At 40.3% G+C, this 10168-nt stretch overlaps 1 protein-coding gene across 1 annotated transcript; it reads left to right on the top strand.

Annotated features, from left to right (window-relative positions):
- Positions 1-107: 107 nt before the first annotated feature.
- Positions 108-7730, top strand: anxa4 (annexin A4). The gene is made up of 13 exons (XM_046375252.1): positions 108-259; positions 1595-1644; positions 2224-2311; positions 3063-3157; positions 4030-4143; positions 4418-4508; positions 5449-5528; positions 5887-5943; positions 6038-6131; positions 6398-6493; positions 6815-6873; positions 7000-7122; positions 7470-7730. Exons 2-13 carry the CDS (start codon positions 1636-1638, stop codon positions 7524-7526), a joined length of 963 nt encoding a protein of 320 aa, XP_046231208.1. The 5' UTR covers positions 108-259; positions 1595-1635; the 3' UTR covers positions 7527-7730.
- Positions 7731-10168: the final 2438 nt, after the last annotated feature.

Raw genomic sequence — 10168 nt, 5'->3', positions numbered from 1 at the left:
CCATTTAATTTTCTGCCAGTCGATTAACAAATCCATAAATCGAACTTCCCATTTTACCGACATTCCCTAAACGCAGCAGCAGCTCGCACGCCCTCTCTAACGTGCACACGAAGGGAGGACCCTGGTAAAAAAAAAAAAAAATTTGCATTGCGGTGGGTGGGTCGTTAAAGCAGCTGGTAGTTATAAGGCTTAGCTTCCTGGTACGCGCTGCGCCATCCTGTCACCGGGCTTCAAGCAGAGTAAATTGTCTTCAGGACAGGTAAGTGAAGTTCAGAGACCGATTAGCCGTGTTGTCGAGCTGTTTTGCGGTATTTTTTGTTTTGGAGTAGAGCTCAGACTGAGGCGGCTGCTCCTGTGTCTGCAGGGTGTGCCCACTCACTTCACGCCAAGTTGAACTGTTAACCCAGCGCTGCTTCGCCAATCACTTCTACGAGTTTCCCTTACGTTTTGTTACCTGAAAGCTGTCCTAAACATTAAATTGTTAATTTGTACGACTGTATGGAATAAATGTCTATTGCAGTGATAGCTTTGGAAGAAAAATTCAAGTGTAAAGTTTTTTTTCCATTCTTGCTTTTAATGCTTTTAATGTGCAGAGGATTTTCCTTCCCCACTATTGCTCAATTTCTCTTGCACTTGCTGACGTTGTAAGTTTATTAACCAATCACTTGCTTTCAAAGACAAAAAAAATATGCTAAATAATGAATTTGAGAATGAAAGTCCAGTAACAAGAAGTAATTGCATCGGGGACAGTAGATATTCCTGTGACAGTTTAATGACCTTTAATAAGCCCTGAAATTTGCAATACACACACATTTAGATACGCTGTACTGATGCTTCTACAGTTAATACCTGAGGAATAACAAGCTGTTATTTGTTCAGAGGAGAATTTCATAGTGTTTACACCAATTGGCGCTTTAGCAATAGGATCCACTTTGTCTTTACTTGTGGTCTGTGGTCCTCACACGTGGTGTGCGAAGTGTGTGTGGGACCAACCTGCCCTGTATTTACATCACAAGCCACTCAGGTGTGGCTGTTGAACCACACACAGAAGTCAGGTCACTATGTTTGATTAGTAAATGTCTCCACCGTCAAACACCTGGTTCTTGTCTGATCAGTTATGCACACTTTCATTGAACTTGAGTGTAAACGGAGGGCAAAATTGTCAATTTCTTAACATCTGCACTTTGGAAAGACTTTCTGCGGTACTGTGGCTTTAAACTATATCATTCATTTCAAAAGTTTTTAACTAAATGGATTGAGACAGATATATGACAACTATATCAGTGGGTAAATTGATCCCCACTGGTAGGAAAAGCTCCCCACCTTTGTTCTCAGTGGAGTAATTACAGGTGTGTCCAAACAAACACTAACTTAATGAGATGAGCTCCTGAGACGCCAGCACAGACGTGGGACACAAGAGCCCGTGACCAAATGTGTGTGATGGAAACCCTCTCTGTGATGATGAGCTGCATACAATATTGATCAGAAGTTAATCAGGGGCACACTCAAAACTAAGACCTTTTAGTGCCCCTAAACGTGATGCTGCACTTGACTGCACTTGACAAACTGTTATTATTTATTTGTTATCTTGCAGCTTTCTTTTGTTCCAGTTTGGAAATCCGCACTCTTCCTACAATGGCAGCGGTAAGTCCACCCTGTAGCTGCTGGTTCACTTGTGGACACTGAAAGGATTCAACACTGCAACATTTCCATTTATTTGCATCTGCAGTAGAGCTTGGGCTGTTTTGTTGTGCTTCACTGTCAATAAGGCTTTTATCAGAATTTGACTGTGATCATGATATGTTACTGCCAGGATTCACAAATATATTATAGTATCTTTACTGTTTAAAACATCCTTTTGCTCACTGTGATTTTCATTTCAGTAATGTCCAGTTTCATAGCCATAGTCCAGATCTATCACCAATTTCTTCATCAGGCTATTTTTAATGGATGAATTAATTGTGATGTCGCAAAATCCTGCTTATGCATGAACGCCTTGAACTCGATTTTCAATATGAGCACAGGTAAACTTGTGTGTAAAATGAAAAATGTGTAAACATGGCATCAAATTCTGCATGTACATCATAGTGAAGTGAAGGTCAAACATCCAAGTGAAATGAACAAAAAGCCAGGGACATTTTGCAGTAGACTTCAAACTTTGCGTGCGCTTTCTGTTTTCCTGTTTAATATTTACATGGTTGTAATTGTATTATTTCTGACCAGATTGGAAACCGTGGCACGGTGACTGAGGCGGCTGGGTTTGATCCGGAGGCAGATGTCAAGAAGCTTAGAGAAGCCATGAAAGGAGCTGGTGAGTGATCCAGCCACTGTCCTGCACAAACCATCATTAGCCAAAGAAAGGTGGAACCTTGCCTTTAATCCTAGGCCTCCATGGAGGAAAAAGAAAAGTGATTATTATTTTCCTCTGCCTCCCTACTCCTCTCCAGGAAAGTTTGAAAGTCAGTGTTGCTTAGTGCCTGTGTTGTCACGGCAACTTTAAGTCGTCTGTTGTCATTGTCCGTTCACTCCGCCGAATGTGTCCTTGCACTTTGCCTGACCTCTTTTGAGTAATTGTGTTGTAAAGCTTCTCCTACAATCCTGATATGGAGGGAGAAATTAATCTTGACTTTGCTGATCATGCCGGAAGTAGTGATAAACTAATCTCATTATGGGAACCACTGTCCTGAAAGCATGTTGGCAGTTATGTACCACACAAAGAGCTACACCCTAGCAAACATTTAGGAGTATCTCTAGCAGTCACATTTCGTTCACTCTGAGCACATTCGTTGCAGGGAATGTTGATTCTGTTAAGGTTTAATAGCATAATCATCCTCCCCTGACTTTAGTTTGAGTCGTTTTGCAAACAGATGGTTTCTGTGTCGAGGCCGAAGGAACAGCTATGTGTCAGGATCATCACTGCTGCAGTGCTGGTCCCTGGTTCAGTGTCCGACACTTCAGGGCTGAACCCATGTTGAACTTGTGCAATATGATTCTTGCAATTTTAGATATTTAAGATTAATATTAGCTACGGTTCTAACACTATATTGTGTTATTTCTTGCAGGCACCAATGAGGCAACTATAATCGATATTATAGCGCACCGCACTATTGCCCAGAGACAGCGCGTCAAAGAGGCCTTCAAACAAGCTGTGGGAAAGGTGAGAGTTTTGACTGAGCTGTATTCACAGGCAGCAAACAAAGTGAACGAAATTGAGGTTTTTCTTCGTAAATGAACACATGAAACCACGGAAGCCCTGGTGGCGACTATTGCCAGCCGAAGTAGATGTGCAATCTTTTATCCTCTTTCTTTGGTGTACTCGCTCATGTTTTGAGTGGTTTTGCTGTGCTAACGTAGTGCAGATTGTGCAGAGTTAACCATTAACTGTAAAGCGGAAATGAATACCACTTGTGAACAAACATCAGGACAGAGAGGGCCTTGTAGTCTGTAGGAAAGGGTCATGTTCCCCTCTATAAAAAAATAAAAAATGCAAGCCCAGAGGTACCCTTCCCACTGACTGTATCTTTGTTTCATGATTGTTCGGATCAATATATTAACTATTAACTATTAACTAAGTACGGGATGCAAATTGTATTGACACGGTGAGATAATATCTGGCCCACTTCGCTCTGCCCTGTAACACGTCGATAAACTTGTCTGAAAGTTCCTTTGAGGGAGCTGCAGAGCTTGTGAGTGGAATCCTCCCAGGCAGAAAGAGTGAGTCATTTTGCACATGGCGTCGCCCACGTGCGGTCACACAGGCAAGTTGTGTGGAGCAGCCTCCCAACACGGTGTCCAGAAACCACGCCCTCTAGTGGAGACAACAGTGAGGAAGAGTGACTTGTGAAGTCATGTCTCGTGTCCAGGCCTGCAGCACAAAACCTGAACATAAAGCCAGTATTTACCTATTTTAACTCCAAAGATAAGCAGTTTTCACAACAGATTTCCCCTTATTGATGAAATGATTGAAGTCCTGGGAATGACTGGTGTGCTGTTCTTCCTGTTTATCCATCTGCTCCTGTTCTCCTGCAGGACCTGGCCGATGATCTGTCGTCAGAGCTGAGTGGGAACTTCAGGAGTGTCGTGTTAGGCTTGCTGATGCTGCCACCTGTGTATGATGCCTACGAGCTGAGGAATGCAATGAAGGTCACAGTTTGTTACTGGCTTGTTCTGTCTTTGAGTCTAGTGATGGTCTGTACTTTTCTCACTGTACAGAGTCAACAAAACCATCCATGCCTGATTTATTCGCCCCGTCGCACTGTGTAACCTGTTCCTTCATTACAATGAACTTGGGCACTGCGGTTTATTTTAAGTCGATACCACATACACCTGTCTGATGCCCTAAATTATATATCTATAGTATATCTGGTGTATTCATTGTTTTTATATCCTGTTTTTAATACCTTTCCACTCATCACAGGGGGCTGGAACAGAGGAGGCTTGCCTCATCGATATTCTCGCTTCAAGGTCAAATGCTGAAATAACAGCCATCACTGCTTTCTACAAGAAAGGTGAGTGTGTGTCCCTTCTATGAATAGAAGATCTGACCTCAGGTCATTGTGTGTCTCAGTGTCTGATGGCGCCAGTAGGTTGTGTATGATATCCAATATTGTCTATCAGCTTCTGTTCTGCGTTTGGAAATGCAATGACCTCCATTGCTAGAAAACAATGGCTGGCATCTGGCATGAATTATTCATAAAAGACACTGCTGTTGTCCATGTAGCGGTTTAGTGTTGGCTACTTATGTTTGCAGTGACCGCAGTCTGAAAGTATTTTTGCAAATGTTTTCTTAAATAGTTTTGTCCCCCAACAGATAAATGCAAATAGTTTTGGTGCAGTGCTGTGTTGTATCGCTTACATTTTCGTGCTTTGTAGCCATTATGCCAGAACAGGAGATGAATGTAGATGACATCACAATGAGGATTAATGAAACTGTTCAGTTTTTGGTGTTTTGTTGTTCCAAATCTCATTGAAATTTGACTCGAAAGTCCTTTTTGTTCCTTCCATCTCCGTGAATTTAACATTGAATCACAGACAGTTTAATCTGAGAGTAGGAGGTCGTAGTGCAGAAATAACAAAGAATCAACAAATCTGCTTTTTTTTCAGTTTAAGCACTTTTATTTTTATTTTTTTTTGGTTTTAAAGCACATTTCTGTTTACGGAGTGGTGAACGTAGTATAACTTCAGCAAGCTAAAGATGTTCTTCTCATGAGTTTTAAAGAACCAGAACAAGCTTAAAGACAAGTAAATAATTCTTTTGTGAAATATACTCTTCAGGCAGGTAAGCAGTTAACTTCACAGGACATTAAAACTCTATCTGCCAGTCCATTTAGCTTTACGTAGCCTGTATGTGGTGACGGTGTATCTGTCAGTTTAAAATAATCTTTTGCCCCACAGCGGCCAAAACTCTGCATGTATTCTATTTTAATTTTTTGTTTTTCTTGTTGGCAGAATATGAAAAATCCTTGGAAGATGCTGTGTGTGGGGACACATCTGGAATGTTTCAGAGGGTCTTGGTCTCTTTACTCACGGTCAGCAAACATAAGCCCATGACCTCTCCTGGTTTGGACCAATGTCAATATTTTAATGCCACATGATTATAGGTTATATAAAGTTTCAATTAGCAGTAGTTGATTGAAAAAATGCAGTGCAAGTAAAAGATATTCACTGCCTTATACTGCTCTGGAAAACTGTATTTGTCTTAAGTTAAGTATTTTGAAACTCTTTTTGACACACAAGATGATGTCTGAACTGTCAGTAGGAACTTGTAGTGAAAACCATTTTTTTGGGGAAGCAGAATCAATGGTCACTTCACATTTTGAAAGCATATTTTTTTCTTTTTTTTCCTGTTTGCATTGTTGTGAATCTGCTTTTTCTTCTTCATTGCAGGCTGGTCGGGATGAAAGTGACAAAGTGGATGAGGCCCAGGCTGCTCAAGATGCCAAGGCAAGAGTTCAGGTTCTCAAAAACACTGTGAAAGTATGTGTTTCATTTCATGACCCTCAGTTGTTATTTTTTTCCTTTATGTTTGTGATCACAGGAAATCTATGAGGCTGGGGAGGCTCGATGGGGCACAGACGAGGTTAAATTCCTCACAGTGCTTTGTGTGAGGAACCGAAACCATCTGCTGCGAGGTATTTTTACTCCACATTCACAAATATCAGGTTACATCAGACTTAATACCCTTCTGTTCATTAGTGCCCTATGTATATACTTCCTTTTACCTAAATTAGCTGCAGTAGAATTGGGAGTTTTTACTGACCCTTTGAGGCAGTTTCAGAAGCCAACACTCGCTTTCATCTTCATTCATGTAGTGACAATACTTTTTTAATGAAAAACCTGCGTGTGACACTCAAATTCATTTGTTCTTGAATTAGTGCCATTAATGTTCTTCCTTCAGTGTTCGAAGAGTATCAGAAGATCTCTGGAAGAGACATCGAGGAGAGCATTAAGAGGGAGATGTCTGGCTCTCTGGAGGACGTCTTTCTGGCCATAGGTCTGTCTGCTACAACATGTTGTTTCAAACTGATATGTATTGCCAGTTTATAAAGCATCATGCCAAAGATGTCATTATAATCTAAAAAAAAAAGAGGAACTTTCAGCTGTCCAAGTGCAGAAATAATAGGAACATCTATTACCTGCAATAAATACTAAATTTTGTGAAGCATCACCAAGATCCAGTTCGCCTTTCTTGAAAACTGTCTGTTTTATGTTGTCAAATTAGAAGTGAACTTTAAATCACTTCCACCACTGAGTTTATTATGATCATTTTGTCAAAACATTTCACCTCATGTTGCCGTTTGTTTTTGCTCTGCAGTGAAATGCATGCGGAACAAGCCAGCGTTCTTTGCAGAGCGATTATACAAATCAATGAAGGTAAATGTTTCATGTCTACAGTGAAATGAGTAGAGCAGACTGATGTTATCGTACGATGAAACAAGCAGGGGCAAAGCCTGGCGCAGTGTAAGCACAGTGTATCTCTCTCTCTCCATCTCCTGTCAGGGGCTCGGTACCACGGATAGTGTCCTCATCAGAATAATGGTTGCCAGGGCGGAGATTGACATGTTGGACATTAAAGCTCAGTTCCAGAAGATGTATGGCAAGACTCTCTACTCCTTCATAAAGGTGAGGCACTAAAAACAAGGGGCGGGGAATTACTGCAGTCAGCAGAAACTTTGCAATACGTCAGTTGTGATGTTTTGTAACAATAGCAATAAAGTAATAGCAATTCTAACTCTATGTAATGCCTTAATGTATCATTGAACTGTGGAGAGGCTTGAGTTTATCATTGCTTTCACTTCATTTCATAAGTTAAGTCATATCATAAGAAGTATTGTATGGTTTTTCAAAGGTCTTAGAATCTAGATAGGAACATCACAGGGTTTGTTATCAGTTTGACTTCATGAGACTGATATGAGTCTTTCCCTACTCTGCTTCTTTGAAGTCTTGCTAACGTTTCTTTCGCTGTGCAGGGAGACACGTCTGGTGACTACCGCAAAATCCTGCTGGAGCTGTGTGGAGGCGAGTAAAGCAAAAGCCAGGACGACATCTAGCTCCGACTTTATTCTGAAAAACATGTTATAAGTTTTTTTTTTTTTGTTTTTCTTCTGTTGTCGACTTATCGTATCTTACCTTATACTTACAATGCCTTCACATTTCACTGATTGACCAGAGTGCCTTGTTTTACTGTTTGTACTGTAATACCAATTAAACCAAAGACCAATGACCTTTTACACACGCCTGTGTTTTTCTTATTGATCCCGTGTTCAGGATTAATTAATGGTATTAGTTAGAGATATATATGCTTCTCACATCTTTTAGGACATAAAAGATGAATGTTATTGGCTTCCTGCTTCAGGTCTTGTTACAGTGCAACATTTTCATTATTGTTTATTCAGTGAAGTCCATTTGTTTAATTGGTAGTAATTTCCCATTTGTCAAGTCAGCCCTTCATCATTTGACTCAATTACATTAACGGCTGCTGGCTTGATTTGGGAGGCAGTAAAGTGTGCTCTAATCAAGTAAAGGAGGATGTTCCATAGCTCATACAAACTTACAGCACCATGTTGAAGCCATAAGTTTAGTAAGGGGTTGTACTCAAGGTGACCACCAGGTGGAACCAAAACAACTTCATAAAGTTTGTTTTCAAGCAGCTGGGAGCACAACAGCGTAGTAAAATCTGTCAGCATCCTCTGTGTTTATGAGGAGTACAGCCCACAATGTCATGTTTTTCATTGAGCACCAAAATATGACTCACCTGCATTGTTTCTTAGTAAAACTGATGCAGTGTAAATAACATGCTCTGCAGGCTAAGTTCAACATAAGCCTGTTTCTTCTCTTAGTAAACCTAACGTTCTGTTTACAGACATTGATATAAAACCAATTCAGGCTTTACAGCAAAACACTCAACACTGCAGGTTTCCACTCACTCTGTGGCACAAACAGGAAGAAGGAACAATATTGCTAAACCCCCATCAGAGTGATTTTCACCAGTCACTATTATCAGACAATCGAGCGGCTGCATCCATTTACGTCTTTCACTGAAGGGCTGCCACCCTCTGTGGCCATCTGGTGAAAGTCTCATTTTTTCATTTCACAGTGTCAGCGGGTTTTCAAGACAGCTATGCAGTCGATTCAGGGCCCAACTACTCTATTGACCTCCAGGTGGTAAATTCAATTTTTTTTTTTTATACTGAAAATACACGCAAAATATAGACATGCACATACAGGAACCATAGATGAGCAATTGTGGGGGGCGTGAGAAAGATGGGGCTGTCACAAAGTCCCTCAAACAGTTAGGAGTTTGGGGTTTTGTTCAATGTGCTCAGGAAGTAAGTAGTTTTAGCTACCATTCCACACTGTGTACACGATCGGAGTGTTACAGATTGAACCGGCCACTCTGCAGGTATCCAGCCAAGTCCCCACAGACTGAGCTACTGTACAGTACAGCTACTGACAGCCATGCTCTATGTTTGTATACGTCTAATTCTTGTGAATGTGATATCTCAGAAATGCCTCTAGAGAATTTTCTTTCAGCTTGCACAAACGTCCTCTTAGACTTAAGAATGAACTGATTAGATTTTAGTGGTCACAAAACACTTTTTTAAAAACCATCAATCACGAATTATAGACTCTCTAATAGTCTAATGGGAAGTGGTGACATTTTGTATTCAAAAGATCAAACGTCAGTTTCACTGTGACATTAAGATGTTTACTTTGGCTTATTCAACTCATGGACAGAACACATTATGACCATATTTAACATTTGGTCAGATATTTGAGACACTTTAGTCCACCGCAAGCTCATTGGCTTGGCTGATATGAGCTTCAGGTGATTATCATTGCACCACGTGGAGAAGCATTATATCAGTGCTCTGTAAAGATTATACATTCATGACTCGACATGAATGTACCCTGCAACTTGATTGGTTGATGGAAGGACACAACTGTGAGGCAGTAATTCTAGTTGATTTGTGGTGATGCATTTTTTCCATCTGTGTCCATACAGGCAGCAACTGTAGTCTCTGTCTTGTTGATTTTAAATATTTGACATCATAATCAGAGAAAAGTATCAGCATGTGATTGAAACAAAATGTTTCCACACAGTTTTTTAAACTTTAAAAAAAACCTTTATTGTGTTCAGTACAAATTCCTTATAAAAACCCCTTAATTTTATTTGAATTCATGGAGTCTATTTATTAGACACAAAGAGGATTTGCACAATAAACACAATCTACTGAAAGTAAACACTTGTTTACAGCCAAGATTATTAGAGCGTTTTACTTTATACATCCACGCACTCACTTTTGATTAAAAAAAATATGTTACTTTGTGAGGTTTGGGACGTGCAGAAAATCTGCGATGAATGCTGAAAAGCCCTGGCAGACGTAATAAATTAGTGAGATAAACTGGGTACAGCAAACAAGAACAACAACCCAAGGTCATGCAGGGAGGCAGTTTGTCCTTTTCCACTTTCTCAACTTTGTGAATATGATTGAATAACTGAAAGAACACAGAATTGGAAAATATCACCATAGCAGCAGACAACAAAACCCCATCCTTACTGTGCACTCAACAATCTGGCTGCAGATAAACGTAGGTGGTAAGCTGTGGTATGATCATTAACATCATGAAAATAAAGAAGACCGCAGTTCTTCGGCATGAAACCAAA

The sequence above is a fragment of the Scatophagus argus genome, chromosome 20 (genome assembly GCF_020382885.2).
Source record: "Scatophagus argus isolate fScaArg1 chromosome 20, fScaArg1.pri, whole genome shotgun sequence".
Taxonomy (NCBI): Eukaryota; Metazoa; Chordata; class Actinopteri; family Scatophagidae; genus Scatophagus; species Scatophagus argus.
The sequence above is the reverse complement of the archived record's forward strand: the minus strand, read 5'-3'. Positions and strand labels throughout refer to the sequence as shown.